A 20,443-nucleotide genomic window follows, 5' to 3' on the forward strand; every position below is an offset into this window, starting at 1 on the left:
CAGTATGATGCCTTTAAACTGCGCACACATCTGAACACTGGAAACTATTGATGCTGCATTAATTTCCCCAAAACACATTGAGACACAATGCAAGGAATTACTTCATATGACAGTCGTTCAGGAGCATTTTCTTTCCACAGGATTATCCTTGTAATGTTTAACAGATACAGCATTTTGATCAGGTTGTGTAAGAAAAAACAATCTTTCCGTGGTGCTGAAAATAAAACTATAAAGAAAAAGAGAACACAAGGGGCCAAAAAGACGGAGCTAGCATGTTTGACTCACCTCTAAAGGAGAATCTGGTTCATCCAGGATGCTCTTTTCATTCTGTATCCGCTGCATCGTCCCTGTAGAACTGGGGTCCATTATCAGCACGTTCTGACTACCGGCTCTGCCAAACTTACAGTCACTCTTTCTGGAGTCAGTCGTCCTGCACACCTCGTAATTATACACGTGTTGGAGAGTCCCTGTCCCCAAAGTGTCTGAGTAACGTGGAGGATAATATGGAATCACAGGGAGATTGGAGTGATACAGGATGCGAGACTGTCTCCATCTGTAGATCTTCACTGATATAATAACCACTAAACACGTGATGAAGAGGAAGGACACTACAGCCAGAGCCAGCACCAAGTAAAACGTAAGGTTGTCATTGTACTCCTTATCCTGTGTAAAGTCAGTGAACTCAGACAGCACTTCCGGGAAGCTGTCCGCCACCGCCACGTTAACAATGACTGTAGCTGAACGAGAGGGCTGCCCGTTGTCCTCCACTATAACAGTCAGTCTTTGTTTCACAGCATCTTTATCAGTCACCTGGCGGATAGTCCTTATTTCTCCATTCTGTAAGCCCACTTCAAACAGTGCCCTGTCTGTGGCTTTCTGCAGTTTATAGGAGAGCCAGGCATTCTGTCCAGAGTCCACATCAACAGCCACCACTTTAGTGACCAGATAGCCCACATCTGCTGAACGAGGCACCATCTCAGCAACAAGGGAGCCACCAGTCTGGACTGGGTAAAGGACCTGAGGAGGGTTGTCATTCTGGTCCTGGATCAATATTTTAACTGTCACGTTGCTACTGAGTGGAGGAGAACCTCCATCCTGAGCTTTAACTACCACCTGAAGTTCTTTAATTTGCTCATAATCAAAAGAACGAATTGCACTGAGAACTCCAGTTTCAGAGTTTAGAGACACATAAGTAGAAACTGGACTTCCGCTGACTTGTGTGTCCTCTAAAAGATAAGAGATTCTCGCGTTTTGGTTCCAATCAGAGTCCCGCGCGCTGACAGCAAATATAGACGCTCCAGGTGAATTGTTCTCTGTTATGTAAGCGGAATATATATTTTTAACAAATAAAGGTGCATTGTCATTAACATCAGAAATTTTAAGATGTAATTTTGTTGAGCTAGAAAGGGAAGGAGAGCCCATATCAGTGGCTGTTATTGTTATATTATACTCTGAGACAGATTCTCTATCAAAGGGTTGATCTGAAATTAAATTATAATAATTTGTTAGAGAAGATTCTATCTTAAAGGGAAGTTTACCATCTATCGAACATTTAATTTGCCCATTTTTTTCAGAGTCCGCATCTTTTATATTTAAAATAGCAATTGTTGTACCAGGAAGTGCATCCTCACAAACAGGGCTTGAAAATGACATGATATTAATAACTGGAGCATTGTCGTTAACATCCAAAACATCAAATATAATTTTACTTGTTCCGATTAAGCCACCCTGATCCTTTGCCTCTACCCTTACCTCGTATTTCCTGTCTTTTTCATAATCTATCTGCCCAGACACATAAACTATACCGGTGTTTTCATCAATATTGAATAAATTTGCAGCACTTCCTTTTGTTTTTGACAAACTGTAATTTATAAGTCCATGTGAACCACTGTCAGCGTCTGAGGCATTAACTGTGACAATGTTCGTGCGTTTCATTGTGTTTTCTATCACAGATGCTTTATACACTGATTGGTTAAATATTGGAGCATTGTCATTGACATCTAACACAGTGACATGTATATTTACTGTACCGGATCTCTGGGGTGTTCCTCCGTCAACTGCGATCAGTTTTAAAGACAGATGGGGATGTAGCTCTCTGTCTAAAGGCTTCTGAAGCACCATTTCAACATATTTACTTCCATCTGGATTAGCATGTTGCTTCAAAATAAAATTGTTGTTTGGTGATAAAATATAATCTTGCAACGCGTTTTGACCAACATCTAGATCTTCTGCACTCTGCAGTGGAAACTGCACTCCGACTGCGGCCGATTCACTCATTTCAAAACGGATAGGCTGCTCTTTATTTGGAAAGACCGGAGCATGATCATTTATATCTAACACCTCAACAGTTACTCTGTGCAGTTCCATTGGATTTTCTAAAATCAGCTCAAAGCTGAAGCTACACGGTGTTTCGTCTCCACAAAGCTGCTCCCGGTCTATTCTTTCATTCACGACTAGAATCCCTTTGTCTGTCTTCAGCTCGGTGTACTGGATGTTTTCTCCGGTCACGATACGGGCCCGCCCAGAACGAAGTCTCTTCAGATCCAAACCGAGATCCTGTGCTACATTTCCGATAACAGAGCCTTTCTTCATCTCCTCTGGAATAGAATAACGAAACTGCGCACCTACCACATTAACCGTGTGAAGCAGCAACATAAGCAGTCCTATTTTCTGTCGAAATCCATAAAACAATGGCCATCTTGCGCATATGTAGGTGAGAGATCCTCGAATATCCATCATGACAACACAGAATAAAAAATGTGATCTGTATCCAGTGGATAAGAAGTTAAAACGAGTTTCGATTAATCCCTTTGCTGGTGGTTACATCTAATCACGTTCTTCTGCTTTAAATGCAAGCATGTGAGATGATGCTGTCTCGTTCGTGCCCTAAACCTCGACAAAACACAGAGAGCCTTCTCCACTGTTTAGTCTGCCGAGGGATCGACTGAATGACGACATTACACATGGATATAATATACTGACCAACAGCGTCCCTTAGAGTCTAAAAGCTGAACGTCAATTACAGCCCTGACCACACTCAAACTCTGAAGCATACAAACTGAGCTGTATGTAGAAATCATTTCAGAACATCTTTTAAAAAATGACTTTACTGTGCTAAATTGAAATACTTTGCTATTCAAAATGTTATAAGCTACTATATACTGAGTTTAGGTTTAAGGCAATGGGACCTGTATGAATAAAAGAAAATGGGATCTCACTTTCAGCAAAAGTGGTGTACAGTGCACATGGTCGAACAAGACAAACTAATATATATAATATGAACAAACTGCTAATCATCATGTAAAAAGGATGAATTTGATTTAATTTGAAAGCGAAAAGCGTTTTATTGGCAATCTACAATAATTCAGCGGCTTACAAGCTCTTATATATCAATCACCTAAGCATTATCATGAAAGTGGAGGATCTAGGTTATACCTTAAGACATTGCACATCACTGCTCAAAATGCATGTGTTTCTAACATAAACTACACTTAAAAGCCTCTTTCTTTTCCAAGCGTGAATATCTTTTACTTGGTCATGTGACACACCAATTTCCAAAATTGGGATCAATAAAGTAAATTTATCCAATCAACAAAATCAGTATGATGCCTTTAAACTGCGCACACATCTGAACACTGGAAACTATTGATGCTGCATTAATTTCCCCAAAACACATAGAGACACAATGCAAGAAATTACTTCATATGACAGTCGTTCAGGAGCATTTTCTTTCCACAGGATTATCTTTGTAATGTTTAACAGATACAGCATTTTGATCAGGTTGTGTAAGAAAAAACAATCTTTCCGTGGTGCTGAAAATAAAACTATAAGAGAACACAAGGGGCCAAAAAGACGGAGCTAGCATGTTTGACTCACCTCTAAAGGAGAGTCTGGTTCATCCAGGATGCTCTTTTCATTCTGTATCCGCTGCATCGTCCCTGTAGAACTGGGGTCCATTATCAGCACGTTCTGACTACCGGCTCTGCCGAGCTTACAGTCACTCTTTCTGGAGTCAGTTGTCCTGCACACCTCGTAATTATACACGTGTTGGAGAGTCCCTGTCCCCAAAGTGTCTGAGTAACGTGGAGGATAATATGGAATCACAGGGAGATTGGAGTGATACAGGATGCGAGACTGTCTCCACCTGTAGATCTTCACTGATATAATTACCACTAAACACGTGATGAAGAGGAAGGACACTACAGCCAGAGCCAGCAATAAATAAAACGTCAGGTTGTCATTGTACTCCTTGTCCTGTGTAAAGTCAGTGAACTCAGACAGCACTTCCGGGAAACTGTCCGCCACCGCCACGTTAACAATGACTGTAGCTGAACGAGAGGGCTGCCCGTTGTCCTCCACTATAACAGTCAGTCTTTGTTTCACAGCATCTTTATCAGTCACCTGGCGGATAGTCCTTACTTCTCCATTCTGTAAGCCAACTTCAAACAGCGCCCTGTCTATGGCTTTCTGCAGTTTATAGGAGAGCCAGGCATTCTGTCCAGAGTCCACATCAACAGCCACCACTTTAGTGACCAAATAGCCCACATCTGCTGAACGAGGCACCATCTCAGCCACCAGAGAACCACCAGTTTGGACTGGGTACAGGACCTGAGGAGGGTTGTCGTTCTGGTCGTGGATCAGTAAGGTCACAGTCACGTTGCTACTGAGTGGAGGAGAGCCTCCATCCTGAGCTTTAACTACGAACACCAACTGTTTGATCTGCTCGTAATCAAATGAGCGTAATGCATGTATCACTCCACTTTCTGCATTTACAGAAATATATTCAGAAACGGGAGACCCGCCGATTTTAGTGTCTTCCAGAATATAAGATATACGGGCGTTTTGGTTTTCATCCGGATCTTTAGCTCTCACAGTGACAACAGAAATACCTGGAGAGTTATTCTCTGCAATGAACGCATCGTACACACTTTGTGAAAACACAGGAGCATTATCGTTCACATCAGAGATCTTTAAATAAAATGTTCTTTTTGTCGAGAGAGGACGAATTCCTGCATCTGTTGCAACTACAGTGATATTATATTCTGAAACACTTTCACGATCTAATATCGTATCTGTTACTAAAGTGTAGTAATTTCTTAAATTAGATTTAATCTTAAAAGGTGCATTTTGTTCTATTTTACATGCTACCTGTCCGTTTTCACCGGAATCAAGATCTTTCACATTTATAATGCCAATGGTTGTACCAGGAGGAGAATCTTCTGACACAGGACTAGTGAATGACATGACACTAATCGTAGGGGAGTTGTCATTTACATCACTTACTTCAATTATCACTTTACTGGAATCTGTTAAACCTCCCTGATCTTTGGCCTCGATTCTAAGTTCGAATTTCTTATCCTTTTCAAAATCTATTGGTCCTGAGACAGATAATACACCAGAGACCTGATTGATGGACAACAAATCAGCTATGTTGCTCTTCACATTTGAAATTATATATGTGAGATAACCATTAGATCCACTGTCTGCGTCTGTCGCATTAACAATAACGATACTGGTGCCTTTCGCTGCATTTTCAACCACTGCAGCCTTATAAACTGACTGATTGAAAACGGGAGCATTGTCATTGGCATCTAACACTGTAATGTCTATATTTACAGTTCCAGATCTCTGCGGATTTCCACCATCCACTGCTATAAGGTTTAAAGAGACATGGGGAACCTCCTCTCTGTCTAAAGGCTTCTGAAGCACCATCTCAGCATATTTACTCCCATCTGGACTTACATGCTGCTTTAAAACAAAATTTTCGTTAAAAGTTAAAACATAATTTTGCAAACCATTGACACCGACATCCAGATCCTCCGCACTTTCCAGCACAAATCGCGCACCAAGGTTAGCTGACTCGCTTATGTCTAACCTGATCTCCGACTTTTTGAATACGGGAGAATGATCATTTACGTCTAACACTTCAATTGTTATGTGGTGTAGTTCCATTGGGTTTTCTAAAATCACCTCAAAGCTGAAGCTGCACGGCGTTACGTCTCCACAAAGCTGCTCTCGGTCTATTCTCTCTTTTACGACTAAAATCCCTTTGTCTGTCTTCAGCTCAGTGTACTGGATGTTTTCTCCGGTCACGATACGGGCCCGCCCAGAACGAAGTCTTTTCAGATCCAAACCAAGATCTTGAGCTACATTACCGATGAGAGAGCCTTTCTTCATCTCCTCTGGTATAGAGTATCTGATCTGCCCATCGACGACATTAAAGAAGTAGAGCAACAAAATAAGGATTGCCTGCTGAGGTCCGAAAAACAAGCGGCATTTGCAGAACAGTTGCTGCCGCGCCATGTTAGACATAGAATGTTTCCGAGAAAAAATAAGAACCGAAATCCTGAGATCTGAATCAATAACATCCACTCGTCCAGATACGATTCCTTAATCCATGCTAGAACAGAGAAATTAAGCCTGTAGTCTCCAAAGGATATCCTTTTCCAAATGTATACGGTTTCCCTCTAAGCTTTTTTCATTGTGATCTTACATAGAACCTCCCTCAACTGCAGAATATAAATTATGTATACACATTTAATTCTTGTTTAACAGCGTCACTTAGAGTCCAAAACGTGAACACCAAACAGTTTTGGTTGGAAATAATGAAAGAATTACGTGAAGGAAAGAACAAATTATAATGATATTTTAAAAATAATGTATTTATTATTATTATTATTATTAGTAGTAGTAGTATTATTAGTATTATTATTATTAATAATAATAATAATAATAATAATAATAATAATAATAATAATAATAATAATAATAATAATGATAATAATAAAAACAATAATACAAATATTATTTGTCTTAATAATAATCATAAAATAAATAATTGCATAAATAAAGAAAAAGGCTAAGTTAGAAATAATGGAAAATAAATGATTAAAAACTTTATAATACAACCTGTGAACACAAAATGGATTCGATGTAAATGAAGGATATATATTGCATTAAAATAATAATACTACTGCTGTAATAATTAGAATAATAATGAGTTTGTCAAAAAAATGTCAAAATGAAATTAGAAAGAATACAATTAAATAATGACAATTCTTAGTATTATGACATATATTTGAGGCAATTGATTGAGCATTTAAAGAAGGTAAAATAAATAAAAAAAAGGTTATGAAAAAAATTGCATGTTTTTCCCAAAAATAGGAGCTGTAAACGCTGTGATGCTGGAACTGACCATATGGTCTAGTTTTTAGTGACCAAATACCTATCATCCAGAGGAAGAATCTTAAAAGAAGTAAATACTTTGCAAATTGCACCTCACCTCTAGAGGAGAGTCTGGTTCATCCAGGATGCTCTTTTCATTCTGTATCCGCTGCATCGTCCCTGTAGAACTGGGGTCCATTATCAGCACGTTCTGACTACCGGCTCTGCCAAACTTACAGTCACTCTTTCTGGAGTCAGTCGTCCTGCACACCTCGTAATTGTACACGTGTTGGAGAGTCCCTGTCCCCAAAGTGTCTGAGTAACGTGGAGGATAATATGGAATCACAGGGAGATTGGAGTGATACAGGATGCGAGACTGTCTCCACCTGTAGATCTTCACAGATATAATAACCACTAAACATGTGATGAAGAGGAAGGACACTACAGCCAGAGCCAGCACTAAGTAAAACGTCAGGTTGTCATTGTACTCCTTGTCCTGTGTAAAGTCAGTGAACTCAGACAGCACTTCCGGGAAGCTGTCCGCCACCGCCACGTTAACAATGACTGTAGCTGAACGAGAGGGCTGCCCGTTGTCCTCCACTATAACAGTCAGTCTTTGTTTCACAGCATCTTTATCAGTCACCTGGCGGATAGTCTTATTTCTCCATTCTGTAAGCCAGCTTCAAACAGCGCCCTGTCTGTGGCTTTCTGCAGTTTATAGGAGAGCCAGGCATTCTGTCCAGAGTCCACATCAACAGCCACCACCTTAGTGACCAGATAGCCCACATCTGCAGAACGAGGCACCATCTCAGCCACCAGAGAGCCACCAGTCTGGACTGGGTACAGGACCTGAGGAGGGTTATCGTTCTGGTCGTGGATCAGTATCTTCACAGTCACGTTGCTACTGAGTGGAGGAGAGCCTCCATCCTGAGCTTTAACTACCACCTGAAGTTCTTTAATTTGCTCATAATCAAAAGAACGAATTGCACTGAGAACTCCAGTTTCAGAGTTTAGAGACACATAAGTAGAAACTGGACTTCCGCTGACTTGTGTGTCCTCTAAAAGATAAGAGATTCTCGCGTTTTGGTTCCAATCAGAGTCCCACGCGCTGACAGCAAATATAGACGCTCCAGGTGAATTGTTCTCTGTTATGTAAGCGGAATAGATATTTTTAACAAATAAAGGTGCATTGTCATTAACATCAGAAATTTTAAGATGTAATTTTGTTGAGCTAGAAAGGGAAGGAGAGCCCATATCAGTGGCTGTTATTGTTATATTATACTCTGAGACAGATTCTCTATCAAAGGGTTGATCTGAAATTAAATTATAATAATTTGTTAGAGAAGATTCTATTTTAAAGGGAAGTTTACCATCTATCGAACATTTAATTTGCCCATTTTTTTCAGAGTCTGCATCTTTTATGTTTAAAATAGCGACTGTTGTACCAGGAAGTGCATCCTCAGAAATAGGGCTGGAAAAAGACATGATATTTATAACTGGGGCATTGTCGTTAACATCCAAAACATCAAATATAATTTTACTTGTCCCTGTTAGACCACCTTGATCCCTTGCCTCTACCCTCACCTCGTATTTCCTGTCTTTTTCATAATCTATCTGCCCAGACACATAAACTATACCGGTGTTTTCATCAATACTGAAAACATTTGCAGCACTGCCTTTTGTTTTTGACAAACTGTAATAAATGAGTCCATTTAAACCACTGTCCACGTCTGTTGCATTAACTGTAACAATGCTCGTGCCTTTCACTATGTTTTCCAGTACAGATGCTTTATACACAGATTGTTTAAATATTGGAGCATTGTCATTGACATCTAACACAGTGACATCTATATTTACTGTACCGGATCTCTGGGGTGTTCCTCCGTCAACTGCGATCAGTTTTAAAGACAGATGGGGATGTAGCTCTCTGTCTAAAGGCTTCTGAAGCACCATTTCAACATATTTACTTCCATCTGGATTAGCATGTTGCTTCAAAATAAAATTGTCGTTTGGTGATAAAATATAATCTTGCAACGCGTTTTGACCAACATCTAGATCTTCTGCACTCTGCAGTGGAAACTGCACTCCGACTACAGCCGATTCACTAATTTCGAGTTTGATAGGTTTATCCTTATTAGGAAAGACGGGAGAGTGATCATTGACATCTAAAACCTCAACAGTTACTCTGTGCAGTTCCATTGGATTTTCTAAAATCAGCTCAAAGCTGAAGCTACACGGCGTTTCGTCTCCACAAAGCTGCTCCCGGTCTATTCTCTCATTCACGACTAGAATCCCTTTGTCTGTTTTCAGCTCGGTGTACTGGATGTTTTCTCCGGTCACGATACGGGCCCGCCCAGAACGAAGTCTCTTCAGATCCAAACCGAGATCCTGTGCTACATTTCCGATAACAGAGCCTTTCTTCATCTCCTCTTGAATAGAATAACGAATCTGCGCACCTACCACATTAACCGTGTGAAGCAGCAACATAAGCAGTCCTATTTGCCGTCGAAATCCATAAAACAATGGCCATCTTGCGCATATGTAGGTGAGAGATCCTCGAATATCCATCACGGCAACACAGAATAAAAAATGTGATCTGTATCCGGTGGAAAGGTGGTAAAGCTAGTTTCGATATATCCGTTTACTGGTGGTTAATTACGCCTCCGCCTTTAAATGCAAGTCTGTGAGATGATGTTTTCTCTTTCGTGCCCTATACCTCGACAAAACAGAGAGCCTTCTTTACTGTATAGTCTGCCAAGGGATGGACTGAATGATGACATTACACGGGATATAATTTACTGACCAACAGCGTCCCTCAGAGTCTAAAAACTGAACATCAGTTACAGCCCTTACCACACTCAAACTCTGAAGCAGACACATTTAACTCTATCTAGGGTAGAAATAATTTCGGAAGGTCTTTAAAAAAAGACACTTTACTGTGATGAATTGAAATACTTTGCAATTATAATACCAGATTCTGAGTATTGGTTAAAGGCAATAGGGCCTGTATGACTAAAAGAAAAGTGGTATACAGTGCACACGGTTGAACAAGATAAAACAAAAATATATATATTATAAAAAGGTAATCTTCATGTAAAAAAATACATGCATGTTTAAACGCAATATGATTGACTGCCTACGATGATTCAACATTTGCGAGGTTTCATAAATTAATCACCTAAAAAAAAATATCATGTAAGTGGAGGATCCTGGTTCAACATTAAGACATTGCACAGCACTGCTCAAAATGCAAGTGTTGCTAACGTAAACCACACTTAACAGGATCTTACTTTTCCAAGCGTGGACATGTTTTACCTGCTCATGTGACAAAACAATTGAACAAATTTGTATTTCTAAAATAAATGGTATCTAACGAATGATTACGTTGCCAATAAACTGCACACCCGAAGGCTGAACATTATTGGTGCTGCATTTATTTCCACAAAACTTATTGAGAAACAATACCATAAATATGTTAATATTTAACATAAAAAATGTTTAACAGATACAGCAATTCGATCAGGACCTGAAAGGCAAAGGATCTGACCGTGGTGCTGAAAGGAAACTAGAAACACAAAGAGAAGCAAGGGGCCAAAAAGACGAAAATAGCATGTTTCACTCACCTCCAGAGGAGAGTCAGGTTCATCCAGGATGCTCTTTTCATTCTGTATCCGCTGCATCGTCCCTGTTGAACTGGGGTCCATTATCAGCACGTTCTGACTACCAGCTTTGCCGAACATACAGTCACTCTTTCTGGAGTCAGTCGTCCTGCACACCTCGTAGTTATACACATGTTGGAGGGTCCCTGTCCCCAAAGTGTCTGAGTAACGTGGAGGATAATATGGAATCACAGGGAGATTGGAGTGATAGAGGGTGCGAGACTGTCTCCACCTGTAGATCTTCACTGATATAATAACCACTAAACACGTGATGAAGAGGAAGGACACTACAGCCAGAGCCAGCACCAAGTAAAAAGTAGGTTGTCATTGTACTCCTTGTCCTGTGTAAAGTCAGTGAACTCAGACAACACTTCTGGGAAGCTGTCCGCCACCGCCACATTAACAATGACTGTAGCTGAACGAGAGGGCTGCCCGTTGTCCTCCACTATAACAGTCAGTCTTTGTTTCACAGCGTCTTTATCAGTCACCTGGCGGATAGTCCTTATTTCTCCATTCTGTAAGCCCACTTCAAACAGCGCCCTGTCTGTGGCCTTCTGCAGTTTATAGGAGAGCCAGGCATTCTGTCCAGAGTCCACATCAACAGCCACCACTTTAGTGACCAAATAGCCCACATCTGCTGAACGAGGCACCATCTCAGCCACCAGAGAGCCACCAGTCTGGACTGGGTACAAGACCTGAGGAGGGTTGTCATTCTGGTCCTGGATCAGTATTTTAACTGTCACGTTGCGACTGAGTGGAGGAGAGCCTCCATCCTGAGCTTTAACTACGAAAACCAACAGTTTGATCTGCTCATAATCAAATGAGCGTAATGTATGTATCATTCCGCTTTCTGCATTTATAGAAATATATTCAGAAATGGGAGACCCGCCGATGTTAGTGTCTTCCAGAATATAAGATATACGGGCGTTTTGGTTTTCATCCGGATCTTTAGCTCTCACAGTGACAACAGAAATACCTGGAGAGTTATTCTCTGCAATGAACGCATCGTATACACTTTGTGAAAACACAGGAGCATTATCGTTCACATCAGAGATCTTTAAATAAAATGTTCTTTTTGTCGAGAGAGGAGGAATTCCTGCATCTGTTGCAACTACAGTGATATTATATTCTGAAACACTTTCACGATCTAATATCGTATCTGTTACTAAAGTGTAGTAATTTCTTAAATTAGTTTGAATCTTAAAAGGTGCATTTTGTTCTATTTTACATGCTACCTGTCCGTTTGCACCCGAATCAAGATCTTTCACATTTATAATGCCAATGGTTGTACCAGGAGGAGAATCTTCTGACACAGGACTAGTGAATGACATGACACTAATCGTAGGGGAGTTGTCATTTACATCAATTACTTCAATTATCACTTTACTGGAATCTGTTAAACCTCCCTGATCTTTTGCATCTATTCTGAGTTCGTACTTTTTGTCTTTTTCATAATCGATAGAACCTCTTATAAATACGACCCCAGTTCTTTCTTCAATCATAAAGAAATTACCGAGCCCACTATTGAGGTCAGAAAAATAATACATTACAATACTATTTGAACCAAAATCTGCGTCACTGGCGTTAACAGTGGTGACGTATGTATCCCTGGGAGCGTTTTCCATTACTGTAGCTTTGTATACAGACTGATTAAATACAGGTGCATTATCATTCACATCAAGAACAGTGATATCTATATTTACTGTACCAGATCTCTGCGGAGTTCCACCGTCTACAGCTATCAGCTTTAGAGACAGATTGGGGTTGGTCTCTCTGTCTAAAGGCTTCTGCAGCACCATCTCTGCGTATTTCCTTCCATCGGCATTAGAGTATTGTTTTAAAATAAAGTTCTCATTCTCGGTCAAAAAATATTCCCTTAAATCATTGACACCAACATCTGGGTCTTCTGCACTTGTCAATGAAAAACGAGCGCCACCACTAGCAATTTCACTGATTTCGAAACGGATAGTATCTCTTTTAAACGTAGGAGAATGATCATTTATGTCTGTTATTTCTACTGTAATTTGATGCAACTCCATTGGGTTTTCTAAAATCACCTCAAAGCTGAAACTGCACGGCGTTATGTCTCCACAAAGCTGCTCTCGGTCAATTCTCTCTTTCACGACTAGAATCCCTTTGTCTGTTTTCAGCTCGGTGTACTGGATGTTTTCTCCGGCCACGATACGGGCCCGCCCAGAACGAAGCCTCTTCAGATCCAAACCAAGGTCCTGTGCTACATTACCGATCAGGGAGCCTTTCTTCATCTCCTCTGGGATTGAATATCGGATTTGTCCGCTGACTACTTGCATTAGATAAAGAAAGAAAAACAAGAGCTTCCCACTCTGTCTGCATCCAAAGCGCCATTTCATGCATCGCGAATAGGAAGAGATTCTCCACGCCATAGAAAAAATAAATACAGGAAAATATGGTCTGCTGCGACTCAAAGACGATACTACGAATCCTGAAAAAGACACTGGACGTACGTGCAAAGAAAAATGACGTCTTCGTTTTTGTTTACTCTATATAATATAGAGATTGAAAGTATTGCCGGTCTCTTTCCCTCGGATGTCAGCCCACTTACTGCAAACCACTTCCCTTTCACTCATAAGCCACGGTGGTAAAGGAGGGGACTGTGTGAGTATGTTTTAGAGAAGAAAAAAAATGGATTGACCAACAGCGTCGCTTAGAGTCCAACATCAGAATCAAAATGCACTAATAAATCAACTGGTAATATTTTGTGACTCATTTAATCTGATAGTTAGATAATACAATTATCAGAAATATTGTATTACAGTATTCTGCAAGACAAAAATAACCTCATTCTATAAACGTGTTTGACCCCGAGTATAGATATAAAGCTGTTTGTGTAATTATCTCTGTAGTAAAAATACAATACACGCAATACTCGTCACACAAATGATCAACAACAATACTAAAATTACAACTTCGGGGAGAGCTGTGTGAGCAAATGTAAGGAGTTCGGGAAAGCTATTGAACACAAAAGGTTTTTACAGTACAGAAAATAACAAGCTATCAGTCCAGAGTAACACAAAAAGTATATGATGGATGCGTTTGAAAACTGCATAAAAGTATCTGAGAAGAAAGAACAATATAGTTCCGAAGTTCTGATTGATACAAGCAGTATTCCAATTATGCAATATGAGGGGCTTTCCATTGTGCTGAAGAGGACGCAACGTCGTTGAGCACTTTTCTGTTATTGTAACATAAACACAGAATGAAGGATAATGACATTAAACGTAATGTTTAACTAACCTCTGGGGAGTCAGGTTCATCCAGGGTGCTCTTTTCACTTTGTATCCACTGCATCGTCCCTGTAGAACTGGGGTCCATTATCAGTACGTTCTGACTACTAGCTCTGCCGAGCTTACAGTCACTCTTTCTGGAGTCAGTCGTCCTGCACACCTCATAATTGTACACGTGTTGGAGGGTCCCTGTCCCCAAAGTGTCTGAGTAACGTGGAGGATAATATGGAATCACAGGGAGATTGGAGTGATACAGGATGCGAGACTGTCTCCACCTGTATATCTTCACTGATATAATAACCACTAAACACGTGATGAAGAGGAAGGACACTACAGCCAGAGCCAGCACCAAGCAAAAAGTCAGGTTGTCATTGTACTCCTTGTCCTGTGTAAAGTCAATGAACTCAGACAGCACTTCCGGGAAGCTGTCCGCCACCGCCACGTTAACAATGACTGTAGCTGAACGAGAGGGCTGCCCGTTGTCCTCCACTATAACAGTCAGTCTTTGTTTCACAGCATCTTTATCAGTCACCTGGCGGATAGTCCTTATTTCTCCATTCTGTCTGCCCACTTCAAACAGCGCTCTGTCTGTGGCTTTCTGCAGTTTATAGGAGAGCCAGGCATTCTGTCCAGAGTCCACATCAACAGCCACAACTTTAGTGACGAGATAGCCCACATCTGCTGCACGAGGCACCATCTCAGCCACCAGAGTGCCACCAGTCTGGACTGGGTACAGGACCTGAGGTGGGTTATCGTTCTGGTCCTGGATCAGTAATTTCACAGTCACATTGCTACTGAGCAGAGGCGAGCCTCCATCCTGACCTCTGACAGTGAATACAACTTGCCTAATTTGTTCATAATCAAATGAGCGCACTGCATGTACTGCTCCGCTTTCTGCATTTACAGAAACATATATAGAAATTGGAGATCCGCCTATTTCACAGTCTTCCAAAATATAGGAAACACGGGCGTTTTGGTTTTCATCGGGGTCTTTAGCATGAACACTTAATACAGATACACCCGGAGAATTATTCTCTGTGATGTATGCGCTATAAACGCCCCGAGGAAAAAAAGGGGCATTATCATTGACATCAGAAACCTTAAGATAAAAGGTTCTTGTAGTTGAGAGTGGTGGGGAGCCAGTGTCTGAGGCAATAACAGTAATGTTATACTCTTGCATATTTTCACGATCTAACGCAGCATCAGTGATCAATGCATAGTAATTTCTTACATTGGATTTCATTTTAAAAGGAACATTGCCTTCGATCGTGCACCTTACTTGTCCGTTTTCACTCGAATCCAGATCTTTAACATTAATTATGCCAATAGTTGTACCAGCGGGGGAGTCTTCAGACACAGGGCTCGTGAAGGACATCACGTTAATTACCGGAGCATTATCATTAACATCGATTACGTCAATTTCAACTTTGCTAGAATCTGTCAGTCCGCCAGGATCTTTGGCTTCAACCCTGAACTCAATTTTTTTGTCTTTTTCAAAATCTATTTCCTTAGCCAGATATATTTCCCCAGAAGCCTCATCTATTTCGAACAAATCAGCTATTCCTGTTTTTGATTTTGAAAATGAATACGTTATCTTTCCGTTTACACCGCTATCGAAGTCGCTTGCATTAACGGTGACAATGTGTGTGCCTTTTGGTGCATTTTCAATGACCGTGGCCTTATACAGTGTCTGGTTAAACACAGGTGTATTATCATTGGCATCAAGAACAAATACATCTATATTTACTGTACCAGATCTCTGTGGATTTCCACCGTCTACTGCCAGCAGTTTTAGAGACAAGCTTTGCTGCTCTTCTCTGTCCAGGGGTTTCTGAAGCACCATTTCAGCATATTTACTGCCGTCCGGATGGACATGTTGTTTCAAAATAAAATTATCGTTCGGAGTTAATACGTAATTTTGCAGACTGTTTTCCCCAACGTCAGCATCGTCGGCACTCTCTAAAACAAATCGAGAACCAAGCACGGCTGATTCGCTTATTTCAAATTTCAGGTGACTGTTTTGGAAAATAGGAGCGTTGTCATTTACGTCCAATACTTCTATTGTCACTGGGTGTAGCTCCATTGGTTGTTCCAATAAAATCTCAAAGGTAAAGCTACAAGGCGTTACGTATCCACAAAGCTGCTCTCGGTCTATTCTCTCATTCACGACTAGAATCCCTTTGTCTGTCTTCAGCTCGGTGTGCTGGATGTTTTCTCCGGCCACGATACGGGCCCGCCCAGAACGAAGCCTCTTCAGATCCAAACCAAGGTCCTGTGCTACATTACCGATCAGAGAGCCTTTCTTCATCTCCTCTGGGATTGAATATCGGATTTGTCCGCTGACTACTTGCATTAGATAAAGAAAGAAAAACAGGAGCTTCCCACTCTGTCTGCATCCAAAGCGCCATTTCATGCATCGCGAATAGGAAGAGATTCTCCACGCCATAGAAAAATAAATACAGGAAAATATGGTCTGCTGCGACTCAAAGACGATACTACGAATCCTGAAAAAGACACTGGACGTACGTGCAAAGAAAAATGACGTCTTCGTTTTTGTTTACTCTATATAATATAGAGATTGAAAGTATTGCCGGTCTCTTTCCCTCGGATGTCAGCCCACTTACTGCAAACCACTTCCCTTTCACTCATAAGCTACGGTGGTAAAGGAGGGGACTGTGTGAGTATGTTTTAGAGAAAAAAAAATGGATTGACCAACAGCGTCGCTTAGAGTCCAACATCAGAATCAAAATGCACTAATAAATCAACTGGAAATATTTTGTGACTCATTTAATCTGATAGTTAGATAATACAATTATCAGAAATATTGTATTACAGTATTCTGCAAGACAAAAATAACCTCATTCTATAAACGTGTTTGACCCCGAGTATAGATATAAAGCTGTTTGTGTAATTATCTCTGTAGTAAAAATACAATACACGCAATACTCGTCACACAAATGATCAACAACAATACGAAAATTACAACTTCGGGGCAGAGCTGTGTGAGCAAATGTAAGGAGTTCGGGAAAGCTATTGAACACAAAAGGTTTTTCCATACAAAAAATAACAAGCTATCAGTCCAGAGTAACACAAAACGTATATGATGGATGCGTTTGAAAAAAGCATAAAAGTATCTGAGAAGAAAGAACAATATAGTTCCGAAGTTCTGATTGATACAAGCAGTATTCCAATCATGCAATATGAGGGGCTGTCCATTGTGCTGAAGAGGACGCAACGTCGTTGAGCACTTTTCTGTTATTGTAACATAAACACAGAATGAAGGATAACGACATTAAACGTAATGTTTAACTAACCTCAGGGAGTCAGGTTCATCCAGGATGCTGTTTTCACTTTGTATCCACTGCATCGTCCCTGTTGAACTGGGGTCCATTATCAGTACGTTCTGACTACCAGCTCTGCCGAGCTTACAGTCACTCTTTCTGGAGTCAGTCGTCCTCCACACCTCGTAGTTATACACATGTTGGAGAGTCCCTGTCCCCAAAGTGTCTGAGTAACGTGGAGGATAATATGGAATCACAGGGAGATTGGAGTGGTACAGGATGCGAGACTGTCTCCACCTGTATATCTTCACTGATATAATAACCACTAAACACATGATGAAGAGGAAGGACACTACAGCCAGAGCCAGCACCAAGCAAAAAGTCAGTTTATTATTGTACTCCTTGTCCTGTGTAAAGTCAGTGAACTCAGACAGCACTTCTGGGAAGCTGTCTGCCACTGCTACGTTAACAATGACTGTAGCTGAACGAGAGGGCTGCCCGTTGTCCGTTGCTATAAACGCCCTGAGGAAAAAAAGGGGCATTATCATGGACATCAGAAACCTTAAGATAAAAGTTTCTTGTAGTTGAGAGTGGTGGCAAGCCAGTGTCTGAGGCAATAACAGTAATGTTATACTCTTGCATATTTTCACGATCTAACGCAGCTTCAGTGATCAATGCATAGTAATTTCTTACAATGGATTTAATTTTAAAAGGAACATTGCCTTTGATCGTGCACCTTACTTGTCCGTTTTCACTCGAATCCAGATCTTTAACATTAGTTATGCCAATAGTTGTACCAGCGGGGGAGTCTTCAGACACAGGGCTCGTGAAGGACATCACGTTAATTACCGGAGCATTATCATTAACATCGATTACGTCAATTTCAACTTTGCTAGAATATGTCAGTCCGCCAGGATCTTTGGCTTCAACCCTGAACTCAATTTTTTTGTCTTTTTCAAAATCTATTTCCTTAGCCAGATATATTTCCCCAGAAGCCTCATCTATTTCGAACAAATCAGCTATTCCTGTTTTTGATTTTGAAAATGAATACGTTATCTTTCCGTTTACACCGCTATCGAAGTCGCTTGCATTAACGGTGACAATGTGTGTGCCTTTTGGTGCATTTTCAATGACCGTGGCCAAATACCGAACCTGCGAAACGACATAGACCCCCTCGCAATTGTCCAAACAATCGCCATCTCACTCCTCCGTCTCGAAAATTGCCTTGAAAGGCCATGGAAAACCAGGGTCTTAAAGCAAACCGGACAATGAGATGAAGATTTTAAATGACTGATGAAAACGCATACAATTGAGATTGATTTAGAATATAGGAAGGCTAACAAATTGGTTCTGTCTCCGATGAGCCCCAGCTCATATTAATACAGATCATCCACTCCTGTACAACGCAGTGACGGGGAGGTAACAGAACTGCATCACGATGCACAGTCAAATGATTTACCAGGCAACAGCATCACTTAGAGGATAAAATATTGAAGGTGCATCACAAGAAAAACCAACTGCATGAGTATGAGTTTCAGCTGTAATGATAAGGTTGTGTCACATTTGGTAAAAAAAAAAAAAAATCTATGTTGCCATTAATTTAGTTTTCATTCGTGTAAAGTTGAAAAACTAAACAAATACAGAAGAAAAGGCTCTGCTGCATTGATACAAAACATTTACTTAACATTTAAACCTCCAACATATTTTGGACAACAACAACTCCTCCTCAATGGGGCTATTCTATTCTATTCTATTCTATCAATATAAACAAAAACAGAGACTATAATGTGCATTGATGTATGAACCCAGTCTAGCTCTATGTTCAAAGGATTGAGAGAATACAAGTATCAGAGAAGTAATAGCAAAAAGGATATTTTTGCAGTGTTATTATTATTATTACTATTATTATGATAATTGTACTTATGATACATGTTATTAATATTATTATCATGAAACAAAAACTTAATTGAATCATTCAATTAAACCAGGGTCTTAAAATATAGCCAAGAACGTCTTCATTGAGTCTTATAAAAGAGCATCTCAGGGCTCAGCAAATATTCAGCACCATGGACAGCGAAGGAGCTGCAGAACAGAGAATACATCCTGCATCAATTTTGCACCAGTCCAGTCTTCAATAAGTTAGGTCATTATATGAAAGTAAAGCTTCTATATATAAATCATGATGTTCATGAATGTAAAGCTGATATGATTTAAACCGGACAAACTGACTTACCAGAGTAGACATGGTGATACACCTGGTGACAGCTCTCCTTTCTCCAGAGTTTCAGTCCCAGCATCATCCACACTAACCAAACTTTGGTTCATTGGTTGCTTATACTTGATGTCACCAGTCATCCTGCACACCTCATAATTGTACACATGTTGGAGGGTCCCTGTCCCCAAAGTGTCTGAGTAACGTGGAGGATAGTATGGAATCACAGGGAGATTGGAGTGATACAGGATGCGAGACTGTCTCCACCTATAGATCTTCACTGATATAATAACCACTAAACACGTGATGAAGAGGAAGGACACTACAGCCAGAGCCAGCACCAAGTAAAAAGTCAGGTTGTCATTGTACTCCTTGTCCTGTGTAAAGTCAGTGAACTCAGACAGCACTTCCGGGAAGCTGTCGGCCACCGCCACGTTAACAGTGACTGTAGCTGAACGAGAGGGCTGCCTGTTGTCCTCCACTATAACAGTCAGTCTTTGTTTCACAGCATCTTTATCAGTCACCTGGCGGATAGTCCTTATTTCTCCATTCTGTAAGCCCACTTCAATCAGCGCCCTGTCTGTGGCTTTCTGCAGTTTATAGGAGAGCCAGGCATTCTGTCTAGAGTTCACATCAAAAGCAACCACCTTTGTTTTCCATTGCATTAGCGATGTAAACACTTTGGTCAAAAGCTGGTGTGTTGTCATTAATATCAGCTACGTCTAAACTTATCGTTCTTTTTGCCTGATAAGGCAGGAAAGCCCTCATCTGTGGCTGTGAGAGTGATATTGTACCTGGAACGCTTTTCTCTGGAGTAGAATCCTCAGAAATGTTACCAGAAAATTAAGCCATTATGATTATTGG

At 40.6% G+C, this 20,443-nt stretch overlaps 3 protein-coding genes and 2 pseudogenes across 8 annotated transcripts in view; all 5 read right to left on the bottom strand.

Annotated features, from left to right (window-relative positions):
• The window catches only part of LOC134859890 (protocadherin gamma-C5-like), a 196,874-nt gene that overhangs the window by 144,112 nt on the left and 32,319 nt on the right, over window positions 1-20,443 (bottom strand). The window contains exon 1 of one of the 6 annotated variants that reach the window (XM_063876667.1): window positions 3,877-6,303. The exons of the other annotated variants lie outside the window; for them this stretch is intronic. Coding sequence (XP_063732737.1) covers window positions 3,877-6,303 — 2,427 coding nt within the window. Of the gene's footprint in view, window positions 1-3,876; window positions 6,304-20,443 lie in introns of those variants that run through there. 6 annotated transcript variants of the gene reach the window in all.
• Window positions 212-2,916, bottom strand: LOC134859896 (protocadherin gamma-A2-like). The gene has a single exon (XM_063876679.1). The coding sequence runs from the start codon at window positions 2,737-2,739 to the stop codon at window positions 268-270; it is 2,472 nt and encodes an 823-aa protein (XP_063732749.1). The 5' UTR covers window positions 2,740-2,916; the 3' UTR covers window positions 212-267.
• On the bottom strand, window positions 7,247-9,652 carry LOC134860082 (protocadherin gamma-A2-like; annotated as a pseudogene).
• LOC134860084 (protocadherin gamma-A7-like) lies at window positions 10,001-13,378 on the bottom strand (annotated as a pseudogene).
• Window positions 14,088-16,678, bottom strand: LOC134860085 (protocadherin beta-4-like). The gene is made up of 2 exons (XM_063876931.1): window positions 16,134-16,678; window positions 14,088-14,849 (listed from the first exon to the last, which is right to left on the bottom strand). The coding sequence occupies exons 1-2, from the start codon at window positions 16,530-16,532 to the stop codon at window positions 14,088-14,090; spliced, it is 1,161 nt and encodes a 386-aa protein (XP_063733001.1). The 5' UTR covers window positions 16,533-16,678.

Source organism: Eleginops maclovinus, chromosome 23 (assembly GCF_036324505.1).
Source record: "Eleginops maclovinus isolate JMC-PN-2008 ecotype Puerto Natales chromosome 23, JC_Emac_rtc_rv5, whole genome shotgun sequence".
NCBI classification, from domain to species: domain Eukaryota; kingdom Metazoa; phylum Chordata; class Actinopteri; order Perciformes; family Eleginopidae; genus Eleginops; species Eleginops maclovinus.

Coding starts and splice junctions, on each gene's coding strand:
- LOC134860085 (XM_063876931.1), bottom strand. CDS start 16,532: ATGGCGTGGAGAATCTCTTCCTATTCGCGATGCATGAAATGGCGCTTT. Junction 14,850..16,133: donor TGACAATAGAAGTATTGGAC/GTAAATGACAAC, acceptor TTACTGATCCAG/GACCAGAACGATAACCCACC.
- LOC134859896 (XM_063876679.1), bottom strand. CDS start 2,739: ATGATGGATATTCGAGGATCTCTCACCTACATATGCGCAAGATGGCCA.